A 27653-nucleotide genomic window follows, 5' to 3' on the forward strand; every position below is an offset into this window, starting at 1 on the left:
TTGCACACCTGAAATTTATAAAATGTTATTAACCAATATTACCCTAGTAAATTTAATTTTAAAAAAGGAAAAAAGGATTTTCAGGTAAACATCTGGCAGGTGCTAATAATACATTTAAAATACACAATTATTATTTGATTTAAAGGTTACTAAAAAGAAGGAAAACAATGGAATTACAGAGCATGAGGTAATATATATATTTTTAACTACTCTATACACAGTTCTTGGCTTTCCAATTGAAGAAGAAGATAAAAGTGTGAAAATAATTCAAGTTGGACCTGCTCATAAGATTAATCATTTGGAAAGTGAGATGTATCTGGAAAGTTACAAGAGAGTGGAAAATTTTACATTGAATGCCTAAGGTTACAGAATGAGTTAAAAGTATACTTAGCCAGAGAAGGGTACATAAAACTTAGATTAGTAAAGGATCTTAGAGATTGACTAGCCTAAATCCCTCATTTCCTCAGGTGATGTCAAAATAATTCTCACAAGGTCTCGGCTAATTAACGTCAAAGCCAAAATGCTGAGGTAGGCATCCAGCCTCCCACAAGTACGCTCTTTGCTTCCTTGTCTAGGACACAGGAACCCAATGTGAAATGAGGTAATGAGACATTTATCATGGGAAACAAGGAGTTTCCTGAATCTGAACATTTAATTACTCTCACTATCCAAATAATTCACTGGAAATTCATCTGTACAAGGAGATGATGGGCTCTGTGTCCTCCAAGACACAAGACACATCGGCGTAGGATATAAGCCAAAGTGCATTGGAAAGTGGAGAAGCTGATAATTGAAGAAATGACCAGCCCAATCTTATTAGATTTTTTTTTTTTTGGGGGGGAGCCCTCACATATTCACTAGCCTCTGAAAGATGGGCTTCAGGCAGAGGTAGGTCACCCTTGTTTCCTCTTAGCAGATGATGCTGGGAGCCGTGAAGCCTCCCCAGCTCCCAGCATCACCTCCGAGCTTCCTGCCCAGGCAGCCACTGCCTCCAGCCCCACTCCATCCATCTGCCCAGGGCTTGGTGCCCTCAGGGAGGTCTTCTCTCACCTATTTACACCTCAAAAGGCAGAGTTTCTGGAGACACTGAGCAAAATGCCTAATGCCAGTTCAATGCCTGCGAATGCTTTCATTGTAAAGATAGACATGCCTCTGTGTCTTGAAACCTATGTTTAAAAACAAGATAAACTCTTCAGGGGTAACACAAAGCAGTTTTGGAGTGAGGATCTTGACAATGCGTATTCTTTCTTTCTTATATTTTTCATAATTTTGTGATTTTTTTAGTTACACTGTTTTAAGAAAACCTAAATTTGTATATATAGTTCCCCTTCTAATCCAGAGGACCCCTTTGAGAATGAAATTTTATGATCCTTCCTATTTGTCCATGACTTTGAAGATGAATGAAAAACCCTTAATGTGGCCATAAAGCCCTAAATGATCAGGCCCTGTCTCATGCTAGGTTCCTTCTGTGCTGCTCACCTTCTTTTGTTCTGAGCTCTGGACTCACTGGGCCAACCCTGGAGAAGCCACATTCCTTTGAGTTTTTTTTTTTTAAGTTTCTCTTTATTGTTGAAAGTATTATAGATGTCCCCTTCCCCCTTGCCTCCCATTGACCCCCTCCTCCCCAGTCCTACTCCCTCACCGGGCCTTCACTATTGGCTGCGTCCATGGGTTATGCATATATGCAAATAAGTTCTTTGTTTAATCTCTTCCAGCCCCCTCCCTCTGAGATGGTTAGTTTGTTGGTGGCTTACATGTCTCTGGACCTATTTTGTTTGTCAGTTTATTTTGTGCATTAGATTCCACATATGAGTGAGATCATGTAATAGTTGTCTTTCTCTGGTGGGCTTATTTCACTTAGCATTACACTCTCTAGATCCATCCACGCTGTCTCAAAGGGCAAGAGAGCCTTCTTTTCACAGCTGTATAGTTTTCCATTGTGTAAATGCACCACTTTTTTTTTTAATCCACTCATAAGCTCTCCTCCCAAAGCACTTAACACTCTCTTACTCAGCTTCACATTTCCACCTAAACATTACTTTCTCAGAATTCTTTTTTGGTTAGACTTGGTCACATCCACCAAGGATGGCAATTTCCTTGGAGACATCTATCACAACTATAACTAAATAATTTGTTGTGTAATAGTTCCTGATTCCTTGACTAGAGTGTAACCTCTGTGAAAGCAGAAAGCATTTGTTCTGTGTCTGGATATACTCTCAGTTCCCCATAAATATTTTTTAATAACGTATGGATAAAATTTAGATGGGGGGGGGAAGCTGAATAATTTGTTTTACAAAATATGTTTTCTAAAGACATTCTCAATAAGACTGACTTTCCTACAAGCTTCCTTTGTGTTTCAAATGTGATTAAACAAATTTCACTTCATATGAATTTTCAGGAAATTGCATAAAAGAAGGTATGCATAAGAATAAAGTTAATGACCAACTGAATATCTAGAGGTTACAAACTTACAGAACAAAATAGGGAAAAATTAACACATTTCGTACCGCTCAGGAGTTTTCTCATGTTTCGCGCGCCATCTGTTAAGGACCGCTCACGAGTGTTCTGGTTTTTCATGCCCATGGAAAAAGGAGCGAATCTAGATACTTATGTAAATTTTGTTTGGTCCCTCTTCATAGAGGAAAATGTTTTACGCAGTACCATACGTTAAAAAAGTACTAGGAACTTTGTTTAATTGTTTTTGTAAATAAAAATGTTATAATTATTGAAAAACAACACCTAAAGTGCATTATGATGATTTAAATAACGTGCAGTTTGCCCAAAAACGTGCGGTCCCTGGCGTATGTCTTAGAGATTTCTACGCGGTACGCAATGTGTTAAAAAGCACTGAGATGTTCTTGATATGATCTCCACGCACTGCTATGTCTAAATGATTTTTAGCAGAAAACGTTTTAATCCAATGTCCCCAAAGGTTGTTTAGCTTTTCTTCTTTTGGAAAATGTCTTCCAAAAGTGACAATAGGCTCACATTGTGTTGCTAGAAAGGAGCATCACAGCTTGTATGGTTCTGACATTATGAACATGAAGAAAGCCAGAAGGAAATGAGATGAGCCAGGCTGTAATATTGCATTTTCATCTGGTAGCATCTTACTTAGACAAAGGCCTCCACCACATCTGTAAAATACATTCTGGTGAGGAGTGGAAATCAGGAAATGACTGCTTATATCAAATAAAGGGGGTTAGGAGCTTACGTATTTGTACTAAAAGAACTGCCTCTAGTTTAAATGGAAAACTTAAAATTATTAATGATGGTAATTATGATCCATTTTAATTCAATTTTCCCAAGTGAAAGATTTTTATCTGCGGGGAGATAATAAATTACTAAGTTGGAAACTATTGTTGCTGGTGATAAATTCTGTTTTATTCATAGTTACCTAAAAATTACTTAATCACATCAATATCTCCCAGAAGTCAACCCTGAATTTCATTCAAGTCCTTGGGCATACTAAACACTTGGTTAAATACTACAAAACTATTTTGCTTGCAGACACTCATAAGAAGATGAGGCAGCAAGGATATTACTAGGTCCCCTGGGTAATAAAGGGGCATTTTCATAAATCCCTTCCTTCACAGCTTTTTCTGTGGGGGGTGGGGGGACCAGCGTAACTAAAGAGAAACCCAGCTTTTACTTCTAAATCACATGGTTTGGCTAACACCATGATAACATAGAACTCTGAGCTAAAATCAACAAGATGAAATTCCGTGTGATTAAATGCAAGGCTTGTATAAAGTTTTATAAAGGGTTTTAAAAAAGTTGTGAACTGTATCATATATAGAGAAACATATTGAAAATGTACAGTTTAAGGAATAGCCATGAAATGAGCCCCTGTGGACTCATCAAGCCTAAGAAATAAGGTATTACCAATACTTTAGGAATTCCCTGTATGCCTCCCCAAGTACATCTTTCTTCTTTTTTTTTTAATCCTCACCCGAAGATAGGGAGGGAGGGAGGGAGGGAAGAGAGGAGGGTGGGAGGGAGGAAGGGGGAGAGAGAAAGAGAGAAATCAATGTCAGAAACGTTGATTGGTTGTCTCCCATATGCACCCCAACTAGGGATCGAACCTGCAACCTAAGTATGTACCCTGACCAGGAATCAAACCAGAAACCTTTCGGCTTATGTAACAACGCTCCAACCAAGTCACACTGGCCAGGGCCCTTTTCCTTCTGAGATCATCATCCCTTTGATTTTCTTTATGTGTTTCTCACATATGTATATATCCTTCAAGAATGTGTTTTAATAAATGAAGTATTTTAATTCCACAAACTTAAAAAAAAAATGAGTAACAGGCACAAATCTTGTTGTATAACGAAAAGGCAAACTTTTCCCTGTAGGAAAAAGCGCCCAGGAACTATCTGGGGGCATAAACTGGCTTCAACTTCCCTGTGAGTTTACAAAAGCCCCAAAGAGGTCATCACCGGGAAATATTAAGGCTCGGTGGGGACATCTGGCAAGGCCAAGTGTGGGCAGGAGTTGGTGGAGTGGGTGTCTCCATACTTGGTTTTTAAGTTCAACGTGGCCAACTTCCAGACCTCAGCACCATTCAAATCAGAACATGTAGCAGGGCTGCTCTCAGCTGATCCAGGAGGCAGTGTATGGAGGAGAAAGCAGGGCAGGCCAAGCAGAGGCAAGAATTTGGGTCAGGCTTACCACCCTCCCATTTTGTCACAGGGCAAAAGATGGAGCAGTGGCAATGAGCTCTTAGTAATGAGAGCGGCCAGGTATCAGTCTCATGAGTCACACTGATCCAATCTGGACTTGTTCCCCATTCCTGACATACAGCTATTAGCCTCTGGGGTTGCCTCTGACCTGTACTTGAGTTCCTGCTTCCTATCCCCACACCTTGCTCTTTCTGGATGAATTCTCTTGCTGTGGTGAAGTACATCTCATGGGTTGTGGATGAAAATCTTAGAGACCTTGCAAGATTGAAAAATCGTGACTACATCTTCATATTAAATTAAAAGTTTGGCTGGGTACAGAATTCTTAATTGGAGGCAATTTTACTTCATAATTTGGAACGCTTTGCTTAATTGTCTCTTTGTGTTTAGTATAACTGCTGAGAAGTCTTAAGTCATTCTGATCTTGTTCGTCTATATGTGACTCGATGGTTATCCCTGGACACTAGTAGGATCATCTCCTTGTCGCTGAATTTCACAACAATGCACACGGCTGTGGATTTATTTCCATACATCCTGCACTCAGTGGGTCCTTTCAACCTGGAAACTGATATCCTTCAGTTTGTGGAAGTAAAACACAAATTTCATCGACATCTCTCCTCCTGGAATCTCAACGACGCATGTCTAGTCTACCCAGCCGGTTCTCTAGTATCTCTAACGTTCTCACCTTTTCTCTTCACTTCTCTTGACCTTTTTGGTTTACTCTGTGGAACAACTCCTCTACTTTTATTTCTGCTACCAACTTTATCATTCCAAGAACTTTTTGTTTTCCAAACGTTCCTTCCTTTCTCCTTCTTCCTTCCTTTTTATTTTTACTTCTTGGATGCACTGATTTTCTTGTCTCTCTGAGGAGAGTGTTCATTTGTTTTCACATTTTCTTCTCTTTACAAGTCTGTTTTCTCCAAGTTTCTATTTAGGGGAGTTGCTTGTTTCTTCTGTATCATCTACAATAGAGATTTCTCCAGATGTCTTTCATCTTTTCGGATCGGAGATGGCTGTGAGCTGCTTAGAAGCTCTGAGCACTAGAGAGAAACTTTGGCCTTCCCATTAGCATAATCTAGATGGTGTCTTTGCAGCAGAAACTCCCATACTATTATGTATAGATTTTTTTTTCTCTTGGGATGTTCAGATTGCCCAGAAAAGATCCTTCACTCTACCAGGAGAGTTCACAGGCCAGCCAGCCTCTAGAAGGGTATGTAGGAGGAAGATAGGAAGTACGAGCATTTAAAATTCTAAGTGTTTCTCCATTTTCTGCTGGTATACACTCACGTGGGCCTTTCTCGTCTCTCCCCAGAGATTTAACCAAAATTTCTTGGTCCATGGAATGCTAAGTATCTTGGTAACATTTTTGGGTGTTCCAAAGCAAATGATATACCTAACGGCTTCATTTGTTGAAAAGTTATCTCCAAAAAATTTAAGTATTTAGGTCTTAAGAAAAAAAGTACACATAAATGTAAAGAAATGGGTTATTATCTTATTCCTAAATAACCAAAGCTACTTTCTAATGGATGTGTGCATCTGTTGCATTCTGCACAACCCTTCTCAGAATCAGAATGAACATAGCCAACATTATTTCATGTTCCACATTGATTTTCATGTGGTACTTACTTGTTACCACATACACATAAACTGTTACCTCAGCTTCACAAAGATATGATGTCATAGTAAAGAATGCAGAATGATCTAATGTTGAAACTCTATTTTAAACTAGTAGTTATATCTATCGGAAGTTGAGTACCGCAACATTAAGGCACCTCCATCAGTTAAATGTGGCACCCTGGGGTACCTTGTCACACAGTTTGGGACATAGAGTTTTTATACAGCCCACTGTTGTTTTATCCACCATCAGAACCTGGATTTGAATTATGTTCTTCACTATGTACAATCCACTGGAATCTCAACAAACACCCTCACCACTGTACTCCTGCAGCTCAGCACCTTAACACACTTAGAAGTGTAATCTACTTCACATTCTGAATCACAGAATCAAACGTGGGCTTGATGGCATGCGAGCCAGGATGATGGGTGGCACTGGTAGCAGGGATTCATATTGAAAGTAGGAGACACCATACTTTTATATGTATAATTCCCCAACCAGTAAGACACTTCTTTTGTGTTTTCAATTTGCTTGGTATTACACAATGCTATAAAAGTAACTCAATACAGTTTGTGGTTGTTTTCAGACAGCTGAGTAAGGACCTGAGTATTAACAGCTGTCAAATGAGTCTCCTCTGCTCTCCGCCCACCCCACCCCCATTCCCACCAGACTAGTCTTTGAAGGATCCAATCAGTGAAAAGTCAGAATGTCAAAGAAGAAGCCCAGAGCAGGTAATATGACAAACGGATGTTGGTCTTAAGGAAGCTGACTTAGCTATTAATGCACAAAACAGTCTGAAAAGATTTCGTGATGCAAGCTGACTTCTGTCTAGACAGAGAAGGGGGTGTAAAACATATGAGACAGATACAACACAGTAGTGACAAGAAAAACCTGTTTCAGTTGCACAAATGTATAGGGAGGGAATTGGCTAGTTTCTTCTTTATCTAAATATCTAATCCCTAGTGGCGCTATATCTAGGTACTAGCGAATTTCAGTTTTATTTCTAGGACTTTAAAACATCTTACACATAAATAAGAAATGGGAGGATAGTGAAGAGAAGAAAAAAAGAGATAAAAAGAATGAGGGAAATACAGAAAGAGAGGGAGGAAGGATGAAGGGAGTGGGGAGAAAGAGAGAGGGGAGAGAGGGTGAGAGGAAGAGAGAGAGGGAGGGAGGGAGGAAGGAAGGAAAGGAGGGAGGGAGGGGGAGGGAGGGGGAGAGGGAGAGAGAGGGAGAGAGGGAGAGAGAGAGAGAGAGAGAGAGAGAGAGAGAGAGAGAGAGAGAGAGAGAGATTGACTGAACCCTAGCCAACAAGGACAGAGCAAGAGTGAATATGTGAGAGGAAGAGAAGAGAGGGTAATAAAATCCAAATGCTTAAATATGTTCCTGAATTTCAAAGGCTATTCATGTTTCAGCATTTGGAAAACATCACTGACCTAGTCCTACAGAATTTATCTCTTCTCAGATGGAGTGTAGTCACGTCTGTTTTTCTCCTTTCCACGTAACAGTGGCTAAAAACTCAGCTATCAGGGAAGCCAGTTCCTACATATATTTTACATAGTTGAATAGTTCAGTGGTCTACTGGATATCACAGTCCATCAGGTCATTTAAGGAAAGTAAACGGTTCAATCTGTATTTTGTTTTTCCCCTGACAAAGCCAAGGGTCAACTTCAAGGTCAAGGTAAGGAAAACATCTGGCTACTAGTCTTAAGAATCATGATCTTACCTAGTTGTGTCAGGCATGCCAAAACATTGTTTAAAGACAAATATGTTTCAACATTCGCTTGTCCTGAGGTTCTTACTCATGACAACTCACATAAATAGTGACTGGAACGGTCAATCATGTGGTTAAAGTATTTTTGCTGTTGTTTAAAAAATGTGATCATGGATTTAGCACTACATGCCAGTTGCAGGGTTCCTGAAGCAGAGCATTTTAATGTTCCACTATGAAAAGGAAAGGAGCCATTCTAATAGTGTATGGTAAATACAATGGTGGCAAAATTATCTAAGGTCAGGGTAAAGTAGTTCTTATATTTTTTTTTACTGTATGGACAGATTTGCTTAAAATATTTTTCCTACCAAGAAACATTTGTTTTAAGCAAATACTATTATTGTGGTTGGAATGGAGGCGTCTGTTTTCTTAAATGCTTTCAGATCTAACAAAAGGGAAAATAAAAATAAGAAAATTCCATTAACAAGGGGAGGAGGAGCTGCTTTATACATTACTAGGACATGCAGTTTAACAGGAAGGTCTTCCATAGCCCTTTTCACGCTTTTGCCACGTTTCACCAAAAGGCATTTCAGTAAGTTCTAGAGGTCATATTATTCCAGGAAGCTACTGACGACTAATTTCATCACACAATTCATGATCAAAACTATATTCTAGAAGCAAAACGTCAATCCACACCTGAAACAGGAGTGTATGTGGTATGAGGAAAGGGAGAACAGGTGGAGGACGGGGGTGGTAGGGGATGCTTCTATTTCTCTCCATGCCCAAATTTACTCCTTCTTAGCCAATATATTGAGTGTTTTCAACTTTTAAACAAGTACATACTCAAAAACTAAACTATTTCTAACAAGGATTTTGAATTTTTGGATGATGGTTAGTTTATGATTTCCAAACACAGATCATGGGAGACATTTCATCAATTGTCACCACCTCTGAAGGTGAGGACAATGGATAACAACATGATGAAAAGAGTTGCATGAATTCACTCAGAATCCAAAGCTGTGACTTCAAAAGCAGTCCTAATCTGTTCCAGTAATCCTATATAATAAAAGCCCAGTGACCGAAACCTTTACGACCAGTATGACCAGAATGACCGTGGCCCCTCACCCCTGCCGGCCCCACCCCCCAGTGGGGACCCCCACCCCAATCTGGGGCCCCCATCAGGGCAGGCCAGCAGGTCCCCACCCATGCACCGGGCCTCTATCCTATATAATAAAAGGCTAATATGCAAATCGACTGGTCAGTGGAATGACTGGTCACTATGACGTGCACTGACCACCAGGGGGAAGATGCTCAACATAGGAGCTGCCCCCTGGTGGTCAGTGCGCTCCCACAGGGGGAGTGCCGCTCATCCAGAAGCTGGGCTCACACCTGGCAAGCACAGTGGTGGTGGCGGGAGCCTCTCCTGCCTCTGTGGCAGCGCTAAGGATGTCCTACTGCCAGCTTAGGCCCGCTTCCGGAAGCGGGCCTAAGCTGGCAGTCGGACAGCCCCCAAGGGCTCCTGGGCTGCGAGAGGGTGCAGGCTGGGCTGAGGGACGCCCCCTGAGTGCACGAATTTTGTGCATCGGGCCTCTAGTGTTTTTAGAATTTTTGTCCCAAGATTTTAGCTTTATTTGTACATAAAGCATCAGAAGACAAACTGCTCCATATGACTTCATAGATTTGTTCATATAAACTTTCTTGCAGATAAAAGAGATATTTGGTACCTACTTGCTCTCTCTCATTCTCTCTCTCTCCCTCAGTAGTAAATGCAAAAGATATGCCCTAGCTCCCAATAGGATTCCCATATTAGCTCATGCAGTAGATTGAGTCTTAGAAGTGTCATGTATCAGGGAACCAACATTATGCCATTCTATACAAAGACGTATCACAGACAAAACACAAAGCTGTGTATTTCCATGGTTTGGAAGGGGACTACAGTATTTGATCTGGTGATGACACATTTAAGTGGGATGATGTGCTCTAGTTTTAACGCATGACAAGAAGGCAGCAGATCAACTCCAGCTGTTACCCAAGGATGCTACTCAGCATCCCTTAAACTATGGATTCTCACAGGATCCCACTCTGCTTTCAATGACCCAATACTCAGAAGTGAGAGGTCCAGGGCTGAGCACAGTAATGTGAAATGCAGTAGCCCATAGAAAACTGTCGAGCTCTCAAAGGAGGGGCAGACTCAGGTCAGGGATCCTGAGGGAGGAAGGATCTGCCTGATGCTGAAGCAGAGATACACATGTGACCGTCTACCCCAATGATGGCGAACCTATGACACGTGTGTCAGAGGTGACACGCGAACTCATTTTTTTTGGTTGATTTTTCTTTGTTAAATGGCATTTAAATGTATAAAATAAATATCAAAAATATAAATCTTTGTTTTACTATGGTTGCAAATATCAAAAAATTTCTATGTGACACGGCACCAGAGTTAAGTTAGGGTTTTTCAAAATGCTGACATGCCGAGCACAAAAGGTTCGCCATCGCTGGTCTACCCTATAGCACGGGGTAAAAGCAGTGACTTTGCTGATGAGAAAAATACCAAAGAAAGGGGTCCCAAGGAGGCTGTCCTATGAAACAGCTCGGCAAACGTTTCTGTTCCCTTTACAAAGATCATGTTAGCCCGTGAAGAGTCAAAAATATAAAAAAAAGTCTGAGGCCAGAGAAAAGTTGGACCCGATGCTTCTGGGTTACATAGCACTCAGATGAGGTCAAATGACCCAGTAATTAAGTGAGATGCTAGGGCAAGATGACTTTCTTCATGCTTGGAGGAGAGTAAAATTTTATGGGTTGGGGCACATAAATGAGAAATGCCTGGCGGTCCATGCTGCTTCTACCTCGGGGCTGCTCTCATGCGAGACTCACTTTTCCGCCGGGGAGTCTGGCTGCTGGTGGATTTTGGTCAGCAGAAGTATGCAGCAGGCCGGTCTCGTCTACTGGAGTTTTAGGAGGATGTTTTTTCAACATTAGCTTAGTGGGCTTTCGGAGTCTAAAAGACTATTTTAAAAAGCCTTAAGTCACTGAGCTTGACCTTCTTGTCTGAATGGAACTTAATGTTTTACTAATAAAGAAGTTGATGTAAAATGCAGTGTGCAGACCCCACGATAAAGAAGATATTGTCTTTAAGGGGGTTTCACATTTCCAGGGAACTGCAAAAACATTGTTCTGCTTATGGCTTTGAAACAGACACAAAGAACTATTGAAACCCCAAAGATACATTACCAAAGGGGAAAAAACAGAAAAAGCTTCTTACCAGGTTCAGCGGTAGATCGAGGTTCTGTTTGCCACATGAGAAAAAATAAATAAAAATGTTTTATTAGAATAGGGTTCCATTAATAATACACCTACATTTCTTTTCCTCTTACCTAGTCTAGGGCATGTCTGCCAAAATGTTATAGACAAACTCCATATCATCAAAGCAATAAAGTGATAGATCAATTTATATTTCTACAAATACAAAAACTCAAATTCCAGTAACAACTTACACTAGGGAGTTACTTAAACTGCAGTTCATAGAAGGTCTTATAGGAGCTATAAGCCTCTTAAAATTATTTGCCCAACTTTGAGCTCAAACGTATGTCTTTTTTTTTTGAAGAAAGAACATACAACTTTCATCAGAGTTTCAAAAGGGTCCGTCAGTGAGCACTCAAGCTTTAATTTACTGGACCCCTCACATTTGCAGAGTATCTGGTCTCATTCTCTTTGAAAACAGAAGTCAGTTCATCTAAATGACTAAACCCTTGCCCTAGCCAATTTGGCTCATTGAGTAGAGCCTTGGCCTACAGACTGAAGGGTCCTGGGTTCGGTTCCGGTCAAGGGCACATAACTCGGTTGCAGGCTCCCAGCCCTGATCAGGGGCAAGCAGAAGGCAACTAATTTAATTGATGTGTCTCTCTCACATTGGTGTTTCTCTCTGTCTCTCCCTCTCCCTTTCACTCTCTCTAAAAATCAATGGAAAAATATCCTTGGGTGAGGATTAAAAATAAATAAATAAATAAATAAATAAATAAATAAATAAATAAATAAATAAAATGGCTAAGCCCTTGCTCTTCCTGGAGCTTGAGAGAAGACGGCAGTTGGATTTGGGAGATGGGGCACCTCTCCTTACTTTTCTGTAGAATTCGGAAGTCTGGAGAGTCCTGGATCTCACTCCCTTGTCGGAACCACTTGACCTGCAGAGGGGGTGCTCCTCGCACCCGGCACTCCAGCACCACCACCCGGCCCTCGGAGGCCACTATGTTTTGCAGTTCCTGAAATTCGAGAAAAACATCGACCATCAACTTTGGTGCGTTTTTACACAATCTCACAATAGAGAATACAACTTCCAAATCACAGAGAGGGGAAAACCCCCCACAAAACTTGCATCATAAAAGAATTATCACTGACTCAGATGAGGATAAACAGCTTTAAATCCATTCATTATCATCAGCTTTTCAAAATCTCCATACAATGAAATTAGCATGGTTCACCCCTGGGCCAGTTTTAGAAATGTTGGACTGGTCTGCAAATGTATGGACTCTTTTGTACTTAGGGAATGTTATGGTGACAACTGTTACCTTTCTTTATCTACACTTAAGAGTAAGCTGGTAGGAATGCATACTTCATAAAACAATCACACACCCTGTGAATGTAGATTCCTATGGAAACCAGACAGGATGAGGAAAAATAGACACACATTCGTTTTCCCGTGCTCCAACCTTTTCATGTACTCCCCCGCCATCTCTGCCCAACTGGCTCCCTATGTCAGGTTGATTAAGATGAGGGGCTTAGGTATTTTCTCATTTTGACGTGCTGAGTAAAATGTTTAAAAATGCAGCCTTTTTCTCTTCTTGACCTTCAGTTCCTCCCCCTTACTATTACCCTTGCAGCTCCCCCACCCACTCCAACTCCAGACCAATAAATTTTTACAATCCAACAGATCAGAGATTAATTTGGCTTCATAGAGACAAAGAGGTAAAGCTTTTATATACTTGTTATTAAATATCAAAAGATTAATATTTCCCTTACGTATGTCCTCTCTTGACCTTCCTCCTCCTGGATTACTTAGCAATGGGGCACACATACATTTTTGACATTTAAACTTCTGACTAAAAAGCATTGGCTCTGATATAGAGTCCATAGAACCCTTAATGTGATTTAAATACAATAAAGTAGTTCACCTATACATAGACCAAAAGCAAACACATTCGCATGAGGAAGTGTGTGTGTGTGTGTGTGTGTTTTGTTAGTTTGTTTTGTTTTTAAATTATTTGAAAACACAACAAATTGCATGCTGGGTAAAACATATCCTGTAGCAACTGGCCTTCGGTGCTAAAGGACTATGGAAATTCTCAAAATCATGCTGTTGGCAAAAGAACTGAAAAAGTCTAAAGTGAAGTCTGAGAAGACATTTGATAAGCATGTTGATGGTTAAGAATGTCTTCAAGGGAAAAGGTTAAGATAAGATTATTAGCTATTTCTGATCGCATTCTTTCTCCCACCTGATTTTTACTTGTAGAAAATTTCTGGTTTTAGATTGACTGTTACTTTCTGGTTGGGTCCAGAAACAGCTAACTGAGTACACCATCACAGGAAAGTGTGGCTCGCGGGGCTCAGCTGGTGTGGATTAATCACACCCCTCCCCCCGCACCCCCCGTCCTCCAGGCTTGTCCAGGAAGCCATTCATAGGAGATTACAAGCGGTACCCAAATATTTTTCATGTGTGAGCTTACGGACACCAAAGGAGACTCTGATTTATCCCTAGGACTGTGTGTTTTGTTTGAACGTTAGAAAGTCAGAGATGTAGGAAACGGGATGGGTGGATGCCAAGGACCTTAAGCAGTCAAAATGCCATCGTTATTCCAAGATTACAATTTGGCTCCTCCTGGAGCAAACGTTTTTATCTTGGCAAAAGCCCCAGCTAAACACAGCTAGCCATTAGGAGAACTCGCAGAAGCATAAAGCAGAGTCCTGAGGAAGACAAGAGCCAACCTTTAAGGTTGCACTTGGGAATCTGGATCATCCATTCAGGGTAGAATTTGGGACCTCTGGGGTTTTAGGGTCCATAGAGGGTATCTCTGGACGTACATCAAGTCCACGTGAGACTGTGATTCCTTTAAGGGATCTATGTGGGAAGAAATGCCATGCAGAGCTAGTTGCTCTCCTGGCCTCATATGTGTCTCTGCTACTCAGACCCACAGCCACACCAGTTCTGAGGCTCCAGCTAAGCACAGTGGCCCAAAGGCAGAGGTGCTGGCTGCGAACCCAGGGGATGTTTCCCAGAGCAGTACGAGAATATAGAAGGAGGCCCGCCATTGGACTGGCAAAGCCCACCTGCTGTCCACTGTCAACCATCACGCCCAAGAGAAAGCTGAAGAAGATGCTACTGTCAACAAAGATGCTACTGTCAAAGCTGGCTTGAGTTCTAGACATGGGCAGATTTAGTTTCTAAACTGCCTCTCCAATAATCACAGCCCAGGCCCACGAGGAACCCTGCAAAGCAGGGAGAGACACTGCACAAAGGACAAAGGGCAAAGGGCAAAGGGCAAAGGGCAAAGGGCAAGAAAAGCAGATACAAACAAGGAACGAAACAAAGGTGCAGAAAACAGACGGCCCCCAGTCTAGACACAGGAAGTGGAGTCCCTGGAGATGCCCAGTGAGGTGTACTCTCAGCTTCCCGTTACTCTACAGTTTTGTGATTAAAAAAAAAAAAAAGCAACCTCAATAAAAATGTAGAATTTTGTTTTTCTTTTCATGAAGCTGACATGGAATGTTGCATGGTTCTCTTTCTGGAACGAGGGAAACAACACTAATAGAATGTCTCTGTCTCAGGGGCTGGATCACACAGAACAGTGTTGTGTCTAGTGTTTGAGGATTTCCCCCAGGGCCCGGGAGGAATTCGGTAACATCTCCACCTGCCAGGCCTCTGTGGCGAAGGAAAGCAAAATCTTCCAATCTCCTTTCTTCCCCTGAGGCCACCAGCATGGACTTTGTTTGCTTAAACCAGGAGGTGTGTTGAGCCCTGATACCCTCAAATCAACCATGTCCCAGGCAATCATCCATCAGGAAACACGGACTTTCTGGGGATGCTCTCGTAAAGCTGCTTGTGGAAAGCTCTTAAACGGCATATAAATGTGGATGTCCACCCTCCACAAACGTTTCTTGTTCTAAGCATCAAAGGACGACTTCACTGGCTGTTTACAGTGACACTGGTTTACATGACCAACTACCCACCCCCGCCCCCCGCTTTTTTTTGGTAGTTTATCCAGGAGGGGACTTTCAAAGCTGTTGCCAGCTATTATCATTTTTTATGTGTCCTACAGTAAATGGTCTGTTTATGAAAAGATCTTTAATAAAGCTGGGTGCAGGCTGGCTTAGGAGAAAAAAAAATCATTCCCTACATGAAGAAAATGAAAACGCTCTTCTCTATCGCCCCATAGAAGTTTTATAGATTTGCTTGTCACATTTGTCTTTAGTTTACTTGGAACTGAGTTTTGTGAAAAGTGTGAGGTAGAAAGCGAGTTTAATATTTTTCACCTCTGCCGAAGAATTCATTCTTTACCCAGTGGTCCGCAGGTTTCCATCGGTATTGGAGTGGGCTCTATTCTGACTACTCGTCACTCTGTCTAGCCTTGTGCCAGCTCCATACTATCCCTGTCGTCTACATTTAGGAAGTTGTGAGTCCCAAAGGGCAAATCTCACCCCATCCATAACAACCTTATTTTTCTTCTTCAGGAGTGTGTCTTGGCTATTAGTCATTTTTTGCTTTCACCAAAGTTTTAGAATCCAATTGCAAAATTCAGTATTAAACAAACAAATATAAGAAATGTGAAGAACCTCATTATGCTGATCAACTGAACGCTGTCTCTGTGTCATTCCTTCTTCACTGACTCCGTCCACACCTTTGGTAACCCCTGGACTTGTTGGGGTTGGACCCCACCAGACAAACATTTGCAATATACACAAAATAACAAGATCTTCAAAATATAGAGAGCTCTGACAAATGAATAAAAACTCATACCTACCTCGAAACAAAAAAAAAAAAAAAAAAAAAAGGAATGTACTGGAATTTTAGTAGAGTTGCATTACATTTATAGATTAGTTTGGGAGTCATGACTTCTTTAGCCTACCAGTCCACAGGCCTGGCATGATCTCTCCATTTAAGGTGGGGGAGAGGGAGAGGGAGAAGAAATGCTACTTGTAACCATTTCTGAGTTGAGCAGTTGTCCAATGAAATGGGTGTCATTCACCTTGGCATTGCAAAACACCAACTTAGAACTGAAAGTCATTAAAAAAATTTCTATAAAGTTAGCTGGTTTTCTCAAACAATATCTTAGACGGAATTTTGTCTTTTTTTTCCGTCTTGGCTTTTCCACTCTACTTTGACCTCTATCAGGCCCCTGACCATGCCCACATTTCTCGGACCCTTTATACCAGCGGTTCTCAACCTGTGGGTCGCGACCCCTTTGGGGGTCGAACGACCCTTTCACAGGGGTCACCTAAGACCATCGGAAAACACATATATAATTACATATTGTTTTTGTGATTAATCACTATGCTTTATTTATGTTCAATCTGTAACAATGAAAATACATCCTGCATATCAGATATTTATTTACATTACGATTCATAACAGTAGCAAAATTACAGTTATGAAGTAGCAACGAAAATAATTTTATGGTTGGGGGTCACCACAACATGAGGAACTGTATTAAAGTGTCGCGGCATGAGGAAGGTTGAGAACCACTGCTTTATAAGATTATAGTCACATAGCCCTTGTTCAGTAAATATCTACTGAGTCCCAAAGGTAACCATGATACTCAATCTACTGATCTGTTCCTTTACTGTTTAAAGATGCTGCACAAAGCCATATGTGAGTGGAATTTAAGCACTAAAGCACATACAGAGAATGAAACTTGCAGATGTCAGACCTTTGTAAAAACAGGAGGAAAGTAGGCAGAAGTGGTTCCATCCGGTCTGCAGAGATACGAGGTTGGACTGTGAACCTGGAAAAGCAGAGACACATGGATCAAATTCTAAATATATAAATTGCTGAAAAGATGGACTCACTCGGAAGGTCGCTCCACATGAATGAAACGAGTGAATGAAAATCTCTCCATATGTCATTTTGCTGATCTACTCTTACAGCACAGACACTGTCTGCTTCCTCGTTGCACATCTGTTATTATTCTCTATTCAGAAGGACATTCAAGGCAAGAGTCCCCTGGTTCCTTAGGGATCCATGCACTTTTAAATGCTATTACCAAATGGATTACTGTGTGGGGCTTCCACAGGGGTCTTTTTAAAAGCTCTTACAGACATTATATTTATTTTTTTTAATATAGTCTGGATTCATTGAATCAAAAGCACAAGTTACTGGCAATGGAAGATAAATAACCAAACATCTACCTCTCTTATTTTTAACTTATATTCCTTTTTGGTACAGATAAGGATTATAGGAAATGAAGAAAAATATATCCTTTTTTTTCTTTTTAAAAAAAATATATTTTTATTGATTTCAGAGAGGAAGGGAGAAGGAGAGAGAGATAGAAAAATCAATGATGAGAGAGAATCATTGATCAGCTGCCTCCTGCATGCCTCCTACTGGGGACTGAGCCTGCAACCCAGGCATATGCCCTTGGCCGGAATCAAACCCAGGACCCTTCAGTCTGCAGGCCAATGCTCTATCCACTGAACCAAACCAGCTAGGGCTATCCTTTTTTTATTGATGTGCAAAAACAAAGGTGCTGAAACACTTACTGAATAGTGCTCAACTCTGGAAAAATAAAAGGATTTCAGGGTAGTGAATGGAAAATATTTCTTTGTGCACAGTCATGTATTTTCAAACACTCTGGATTCATTCACTTCTATATAAGTGGTTCGTAGATTTTTAACCGAAGATAATGGTGATCTGGTATTATATGCCCAAATATGCCATCAGACATCATGGAGAATGCTGGCAGAGTGCTAGGATGGTGGTAATGAGCCTTACTCATTATCCATGTAAGACTGTTTATAGGATTTTTATTCAGGAGATCTAAGTCTCACTTTTCACTGTTTTTTTTTTTATGTGCAAAGAATATATGAACACTCATACAGTATTTAGTCTGTGTGAGGCAGTGTTCTGTTATATGGAAATTAACTCAATGAATCCTCATGACCATCCTTTGAGATAGATGGCATTATTACCTTCAATTTATGGGTAAAAAAAATAGGCAAAGAAAGGTTTTATTACTCGTTCAATTTTAGCTAGTAAGTGGTATAATTGGGATTCAAACCCAGGCAGTATGAATTCAGGGCATTAACCTTTACATCACTTTGCCTACAATAAAGCAATGGCGTTTCTCTGAGCACTTCATTTTCCCAACTGTACAAGTGGGATATATTACCTCCCATTCAGTGTTCCTGTAAAATTTAAACCATTTAAAATGTACAGCTTACATTATTATGACACCTACTCATTTAGATGCATGTGTGTCTTTCTGCTTTTAGGCTTCCCTGTTATACCTTAATACAGCCTATCATCTCCGAGAAGTGTATCATGTGTATATTTCCCATTTCCCATGCACAGTGTATAAACTGGAAATGGAGCTGGTGATACGTATTTTTTTCTGTTAGACACTATGAAATGTCTAACACAGTGCAAAGCATTCATTAAATATAACAAACATAAAAAAAAACCCTCACTGATTTAATCAGAAATATTTCTATAAATTCCACTCTAGCCCTAGCCGATGTGGCTCAGTGGATAGAGCGTCGGCCTGTGGACCAGAGGGTCCCAGGTTCAATCCCGGTCAAGGACATGTACCTTGGTTGCGGGCACATCCCTGGTGGGGAGTGTGCAGGAGGCAGCTGATTGATGTTTCTCTCTCATCGATGTTTCTAACTGTCTATCCCTCTCCCTTGTCTCTGTAAAATCAATAAAATATATATATTAAAAAAAAAAATTCCACTCTAGTTTAGGGGTTTAAAGAAAATACCTCCTATTTATGCCACTTCCAAGTAACTTATATTGATGAGTTCTTTTCAATTCAAAGGTTTTTTCTCTAGTGCCTACATATTCTATATATCACAGAGTATATGTCACACACCTGTAATTACTAAAATAACTGTGAGTGCCCAATAGATAGAGGGCATGTAATCCTCACAAAAAATACTTAACAGACATGCAAGGAATGAGCTTACAGTTCAGGGTACTGGGGGAAGCTTTATGAGTGTTGTATTTAAAGGTGATCATCATAGCACAAAATAAAGTAACATACATTTGATTTAGAGACGTTTAGATTTTAATATTGTTACTTAAAAAATTCATGTTGTTTGTGTTTGCAAAATAAACCCATTATAATTTCTTTCCAGTCATCAGTATTGTTATTCTTTCCTGGATAAATCAGTCTGACAACAAAATAAAAGAAAGATAAAAATGCATGGTGAAGTCAAATTTGAATATTTTTTTCTTATTATCTGTTTAGTGCTTAGAGGATGACAATGAATACCTGTGTTGGTATGTAGACTTCTCTTGTCTACTCATTTGTTTAAATGAAATAATAAATTTAGCTGAAAGGAAGACAGCATATATGAGGGGGAATAATCAAATAGTTGTAGATAAAACAGATATCATTTTAGAAGATTATTGGCTACTAAAAAGGGAAGTTCCAATGGAAATGCAGATGCTGACTGACTGATGGTGCGGCTTTGGTTAAATATTATTTTTAGGGGATTAAAAGGAAGACCTTTACCTAGCATTTTCTTTTCTCCCCCTTGTATTTTTACTTAGAAACTATTTCAAGGAGCAGACTAGTAAAATTAAAGCTATATTCTTTAAATCAAGAACCCTGCTAATGAGTTCCACTCCCTGGGCACACTGACCTGCTGAGCAGGGACAGACAGTGGCTGGATCACAGCTGTGGTCACTCCTGTCTTTGGAGATGATGATCCTATTGTCAGGGACACGGACGTTGTTTTCTTCTGAGCCCTGGAAAATAGGGAGGCAAGTGTTCAGTTGGATTTTTTTAAAAAGCAGGAATTACTCTTTAAAACATTTCCACAGAATAGCCCAGTTCCTTTTTGTGTACTTAATCCACTTTAACTGTTAAGTGCTTGAGAAATGGGAAGGGCTAAAATAGCTGCGGCCAGTATATGCATAGAATGAATCTTATAGATATTAGCAAAATAAACGCATGGGTAGAAGAGTAGCTGTATGTAACACAGCCTTTATCAGTGAAACTAAGGTGTTGAACTTGAGAATCCGAAAAGGCAATGCTTAGAAAACGTCTAATCTTCAGGAGTAGGAAGATATTTGAAATCTTTAGAGTTAGGGTTCTATATTTAATTCAAAGTTTTGGCTGTCTATTTTAAGCCTAGCAGCTGTTCTTTGTTCTGGTTCTAATTTTGTGAAGTTGAGAGTATCTTAAAACTTTTGTCTTTTCTTAGTGCATACAAGTTAGTGAGGTGTCGACAAAGATTAAGAATTGGTTTCTAGACCAAGTTTTGTTAGGTTGCTGGCTGTGGAATCCCAAGAGAGCCATGTAACTTCACTCAACCTGACCCTTATCTGAAATGAGAGGTGGTAGAGTACATATAGGAGCCTATTAAGGCCCCTTTAGCATTAGTATTTGGTGACGATTTGATACCGAATAGATATAATTGTTATGTATATACCAGCAGATCAAAATAATTTAATACTGTCTCAATATTCATAGAGTTTTCTACAAAACTGTGGCAGATTTTGATTTTTTTGCGAAATAATTAAGATATTAACATTTTACTAAGAATCCATGTCTTTGTAGGAAGAACTAAATAAATTTTAAGATTTTCATGACAAGATCTAGCTAGAAATAGACTTTATTTAAATGGAAACACATTGCTGGCCTAGTGAGATATTTTCCAATTATAAATACATTGATCCTCATTTATTTTTAATAGTGATTTAATACATTTTCTCTCAACATGACTGCTCTTGTCATAAATTTATAACTGGCTAGTTGTCTTTGAAACTAACATTATCTATGGTTAGATTTTGGCATATCGATGATAAAATGCAGACTTCAAAGTTCAAATTCATAAGTTTAAAATGACATTCCAAGTTCAAGTATTTGATCTTTGATTGACATCAGTTGACCTTTTTCTTGAAAACACAACACGGGTGGCTTCCTACCCCAATTCTGCTGCCGTTCTGTGCTATATAATTGATGAAATCGTAAGTACTTACTGTGGCATTGCTCCAGGTTTCGATATGAAAGCTAAACTTTCACTGTCAGAATCTGTTGAACTGGTACCTAGGAGAGTTACAAATAATTATAAAGTTAAGATGCAATTAGTATCTATAATTGCTTCAAAGAGTAATGTTCTTTATTTTTAAACAATATCAAAGTCTTATTTTAAAATAGAGAATGGTTCAGACCATTTTTACTTGGACTGCATCTTCAGAAAATCATTTTTTTAAAAAAAGAACTATGAAAAGCTTTCTTCAAAGAAACATATTTTTAATGCCAGATTTATTATTAATTTAATTTTTATCTCTTTGGCCATTACAACCATACTTTTAAATGGCCTATAAACTATGAAATAAATTTGAGTGTGACTGTGAGCAAAACAGTCATGGTTTTAAACTTTAACCCTCTCCCAAGAGATTTCATGGCATGAATTATTAATGTCTTCCTTACTCATTAATTAGGAAATGCTTTCTGACTCTTAAACTGGAGTGTGACAGTGGCTTCATTCTTGAATAAAAGAGTCTCTGACTTGGATCATGCCTTCCCAAATTCATTTGTGTCATTACTGTTTTTGAATTAAAGGTCAGATTTTTAGTCAAAATGCATACATTTTCATGCACATATTTTGTGGCAAGAGATTTTACGTGACATTTAAAATAACTGTGATGGTTTAGAAGTATATTCTTGATATTTCCTTTATATAACCTGAGTTATTTAAATTATTTATTTTAAACTATTTTAATGTAAAATAATACATGCTTATAGAAAATTAACCAAATATCACAGAATTGTGTGATATTGCAGGAAAAACATGTTGGTACCTTCCCTAATACCATTCCATATATGTTAAGAGTCCGGTGTGTACTTTTCAGATAAATTTAATGTGTCAACACACATATATTTACGTACATATTTATACAAATGGAATCATACTACATGTACTCTTTGCAATTGGTTATTTTTGCCTATCAATACATTCAGAACAGATACATTTACTTACTTCTCTGGGATGGCTGCCTAAGTGTTCCTTCCTGTGACTAAGATATGTTTTTCCAGCCTTTGATTGATGTTGACACAATCACGTTCAGGTAACTCTGCTGGAATGTTTGCTGTCCCTTCCTACTAATTCTACAACTACCGCCTGGCTGGGCTTTCTTCACCTTGTTCCTGGACTACTGCAATCGTCTTCTCTTGTTCCCCATCTCTCTCCCTCTCAAATCTGTCTTCAACCTCTGAGATTAGTGTTCCTATCTTCCAGAACTTCCTGGACTTCCACATCTCATAACCCTGATCCAGAGAGTTGAACATGATCCCTGGTGCATATCCCACTAAGTAATGGGAAAACCACAGTGAAGAAAACACACACACACACACACACACACACCTGCTTTTGCAGAGATTCCATTCTTTTGAGAACATACACAATGGACAAGGTAAATAAATACATGGTATGGTGGTGAGTGATGTAAAAACATGTCGCAGGGTGGGGTGTTGGGAGCAATGGGAATGCAGTGGGAGCGACATTAAGCAGAGTGGCGAGGACGGTGTCACCGAGCTGGGGACTTTAAATAGATGAACATCCAGTGTTGGTTACTCATTCCTATAGGAAACGCCTACCCAGTCATTCCTGGATATTCTATCTTTTAAGATCAGCCTACTCATTTTTCTGTGCTCTGTCTTCTCCGGACTCCTACTGTTCTTGTTTACATTACTCTCATCACTTATTACATCGCATCTGCTAGAAAGTATAAGTTCTTTGGGAACTGAAGTGGTGTTTGGAAAGGAACTACCAATTCTTCGGTACTTATTATTTGCCTGGCTGTCTGCTAGACACCTCAAAGCATTTAATTATTATAATAATGAACTTCACTATGAGGAGAGTGAGATGATTACAGATAAGAAAATGGAGGAACCAGCAGCTTAGGCAATTTGCATAAGGTCACATAACTAGGAAGCAGTGGTGGCATGGCCCATTCCATTCGACCTCCATGTACTGAGCATGTCTCCATCCCTCGGAGGGCTCAGCTTCATGCCTTGCTCATGGCAGGCCTTTAACTTCTGATGGGATGAATGGGATTAAGGAACTGCAAGGTTTGTGTGGGGAGAGGCAGTAGACTTTGCAACCAGAGAAGAGCAGCATCTTGGGGTGGTGGGTGGCAATGGTGGGAGGCAAGTCTAGAAACGCAGGGTGGAATACCAGGGACAAAGCGTTTGGACTGTACATCTAGGTACTGAGTGGTGACTGGGAAAATTAACTGTGCAGGATGAACTGATGGAGAAGGGAAGAGGGGGGAAGCAGAGCGAAGCAAACAGCAAACCATGTACCAAGTAGTTGACAGACAAGGAGAAAGTTTGATGAGGAGGTAGAAGTTGAGCAGGGAAACAGAAAAAACCAGCAGGCTTGGTTGTCAGAAAGTCATGGGAACCTGACCGAGATCAACTGCACTGGAGTCATGAGCGTGTTACAGAGAGGCCCGGCAAAAGCCCCACGGGAGCTATCACAGACACGCTCAAAGTGGCCTGAAATTGGGGAGAGAAATGGCTATTTTTCATATAATTCTGAACATCTAAATCATTTTTTAAAAGTCCCATATGATTATCTCTATTTAGAAATACATTCCTATTCTCATTCATTTTTAACTACCTTTTTCTATCTGATTTTCAGAGAAACATAAAGGACCAAAAAGGGTAGTGTCCCCTGGTAATACATTCGCTAGTTTTCGCACACCTGTCCAACCCTTGTGAAATCTCAATGTCACCTTCTGTCTCAGGTGTCAGAGCAGCTCTTGCAGATGGTAGCAGATCAGATCTCCCCATCTGTGCCAGCCGTTCCCTGCCCTCCCCGCAGGGCACCTTCCCTCCCTCTCCTCTCCTGTCTCCTGCCTGAGTCATCTGCTTTGCACCTGCCGGTCAGGAAACACCACTCCTGTCTCAGGTTAACATTTTTCTCTGTATTTATCAAACCATCACGCTCAGTGTTTTCTGTAGGCTCCAATCTGAAGGAGGCAAACCTTCCAGCCCTTGCAGTTACTATCTATCTGTGTATCAGATATTTACCTGCTTAAATGCTAACTGTTTCTGTATTGCCTCCCACATAGTTCAAAGGAATCAAACACTGTGTTCTCCGCTCCACTCTAGGGATAAAGGGCAGGTGGAAGTGTCACCAAAAATGAGCCTTCTCCCTTCACTTTAAAAGGTTTTACCTTTCCACCCTGCCAGCATGGCTCAGTGGTTGAACATTGACCTATGAACCAGGAGGGGGTCATGGTTCGATTCCCCGTCAGGGCACATGCCTGGGTTGCAGGCTCAAAATACCACGTGTGGGCGCGCATGTACAGTGTGATTGAAACTTCGTGGCCCATGAGCAGAAGTCGGTATTTTGTGGAAGCGCCTCACTCAAGGGACCAAAGAGCCGCATGTGGCTCGCAAGCCGTAGTTTGCCAACCACTGCCTTAAGCATAATACTCTCCAGGTCCACCCAAGCTGTTGCAAAGGCTAACATTTTCCTCCTTATTATGGCAGAGTAGTATTCCACTGTAAAGGTACCATAGCTTTTTTATCCATTCATCTACTGATGGGCACTTGGCCACTCCCTACCTTTTTGATGGTGCCCTGCTCTCCTCTCTATCAGACCCAACTCCCTATCCACAAGGTCCAGTTTAATCCACCTTCTTTCATCCCACATTTCAGAGCCACCATCCTGTCCTGTTGGTGCTCCTAAATCTATAATGACCTGTGTAATCCTTTTTGCAACCAGGAGGGGTGGGGTGGTGGAAACTTGACATATCTGTACTTATTTTGTATGTTTCCCTTCCTGCTCACATCATGAAATTCAAGAGAGTATCTCGTTGCCTTCTAGTCCTTGAGAGTACCCCCCTCACCATTTAGCACCATACAGGCTGGATTCAGTTTCCTTTCTCCTCTGCAAAGGCTTTGCTCTATCTTATTCTCCCTCCATTCTGCAAAATCCATGTATTTTTTTTTCTCTTGGATTATTTTCATTAGCATATAAACAAACTCTATTAATTCTGGTATGAAAACAAACAAACTAACTGCAAAAATCCAACTTTCTTATCCAACAATTCCACATTTGGGTATTTATTCAAAGGAAACAAAAACACTAACTTGAAAAGATATCTGCACCCCCGTGTTCATTGAAGCCTTGTTTACAATAGCCATGATATGGAAACAACCTAAGTTTCCATCGATGGATGGATGGATAAGAAAATGTGAGTCACACATATACACTCACACTCTCTGAAATATTATCTACACTAATAAAAGAGAAACATGGTAATTGGTGTACAACCACTACCCTTCCCATTGGCTAATCAGGGCAATATGCAAATTAACTGTCAGCCAAGATGGCGGCTGGCTGCCAGGCAGCTTGAAACTAACATGAGGCTTGCTTGCTTCAGTGACGGAGGACTCCAACGTTCCCCGCCTGCCTTGCAGGCCTCTGAGCCTGCAGTTTGAAACATTTTAACAAATATAGAAGCTAAAAATAAGCCCCAGAAACCAGCTTTCAGCGAGCTGGGATCTCAGAGCTGGAGTCAGAGCTGGAGTTATACATTGTTTCGATTACCTACTTTCAGCAGCGGAGGCCTAAGAGCTGGAGCCTCAAAGCTAAAGCTGACCCAGAATTAAAAAAAAGAAAAGAAAAAAAGGAGCGTTTGGGAGCTTCCTTCACCCGCCAGCCTGAAAACAGCCCTCAGCCCCTTACCTAGACTGGCCAGGCACCCCAGTGGGGACCCCCACCCTGAAGGGTGTGTGACCAGCTACAAACAGCCCTCAGCCCCTCACCCAGGCTGACCAGGCACCCCAGTGGGGACCCCCACCCTGATCCAGGACACCCTTCAGGGCAAACCAGCCAGCCCCACCCATGCACCAGGCCTCTATCCTATATAGTAAAAGGGTAATATGCCTCCCAACACCGGGATCAGCGGAGCTGAGAGGCCTCCCGGCACCGGGATCAGCGTGACAGAGGGCAGCGCCCAAACCCCCTGATCACCCTGTGGCTCTGTGTGTGACAGGGGGCGGGGCCACAACCTCCCTATCTGCCCTGCTCTGTTCGTGACAGGGGAAGGCACCCCAACCTCCTGATCAGCCCTGCTCTGTGCCTGATACGGGGGAGCTCCCAAACCCACCTGATGGGCCCTGCTCTGTGTGTGACAGGGGGGAGCTCCCCAACCCCCTGATCGACCCTGCTCCGTGCGTGACAGGGTAAGGAGCCCCAACCCCCCTGATGGGCCCTGCTCTGTGCATGACAGGGGGTGGCGCCGCAACCTCCCCATCGACCCTGCCTAGAGTGTGACAGGGGGTGGTGCCCCAACCCCCCAATCGGCCCTACCCTGAGGGTGACTGAGGGTGGCATCGCAACCTCCCAATCCGCCCTGCTCTGTGCATGACAGGGGGTGGCGCCCCAACTCCCCCATCGGTCCTGCTCTGAGCCCGACCAGGGGCTGCACCTAGGGATTGGGCCTGCCCTCTGCCACCCGGGAGCAGGCCTAAGCCAGCAGGGTGTTATCTCCCGAGGGGTCCCAGACTGCGAGAGGGCACAGGCCGGGCTGAGGGACCCCCCCCCGCTTCCCCCTGAGTGCACAAATTTTTGTGCACCGGGCCTCTAGTTTATCTATATAAAGAAGGAAATGCTGAAATCTGCAACCAAATGGATGAACTTTGAAGGCTTTATGCTAAGTGAAATAAATCAGACAGAGAAAGGCAAACACCATAAGATGCCACTTATATGTGGAATCTTAAAAACAAAAAAAGCACAAACCCAAAGTCATAGATACAGAGAACAGAATGATGGTTGCCAGAAGTGGGAGGTTAGAGGGGTGATGAAATGGTTGAAGGGAGTCAAAAGGTACAAACTTCCCGTTATAAGATTAAGTCCTGGATATGCAATGTATGGCATGGCAACTATAGTTAATACTGCATCGTATAATCGAAAGTAGATCTTAAAAATCCTAATCACAAGAAGAAAAAACTATAGCTATGTATAGTAATAGGCCTATGGATTTTAAATACTCATTCTGGTGATCACTTCATCATATATACTAAAACGAATCATATTGTATACCTGAAACTATTATTATCTGTCAATTATACCTCAATTAAAAATCTTTTTTGATCTCACACTTTTCGAGTCTGCTGGCGTTTGAACAAAATGTCCCCAACACAATCTATTATTTGTTGCTTCTCTTTCCATATTTTGCAAGCTTTTCTCAACTCATTGCATTAGATGGTTGGTCCTGTCCAGGTTGCCCAGATCCCTCCTGTTTAACATCCACAGCTGCCAAACCCTGTGGTTGCCTCCTGCCCTCCTCTGAGTGGACCCTCAGCAGGAATGGACAGGGCTGGCATCGCCCTCCTTCCTGCAACACCCCCTCCTGCCTCCTGCACACACTCTGCCTGGTTCCTCTCCTTCCCTGGCATCTCCCCTCTTGGAA

At 41.2% G+C, this 27653-nt stretch overlaps 1 protein-coding gene across 1 annotated transcript in view; it reads right to left on the reverse strand.

The window, feature by feature from the left end:
- PALLD (palladin, cytoskeletal associated protein) overlaps positions 1-27653 on the reverse strand; it is a gene marked incomplete at its 5' end in the record, with an annotated part of 386255 nt that overhangs the window by 200677 nt on the left and 157925 nt on the right. Inside the window, 5 exons of the mRNA XM_081091742.1 lie at positions 11265-11288; positions 12120-12261; positions 16921-16995; positions 19856-19961; positions 21198-21264. Coding sequence (XP_080947868.1) covers positions 11265-11288; positions 12120-12261; positions 16921-16995; positions 19856-19961; positions 21198-21264 — 414 coding nt within the window. The remainder of the gene's footprint in view (positions 1-11264; positions 11289-12119; positions 12262-16920; positions 16996-19855; positions 19962-21197; positions 21265-27653) is intronic.

Source organism: Myotis nattereri, assembly GCF_964212035.1.
Source record: "Myotis nattereri genome assembly, chromosome: 5".
Lineage (NCBI taxonomy): Eukaryota > Metazoa > Chordata > Mammalia > Chiroptera > Vespertilionidae > Myotis > Myotis nattereri.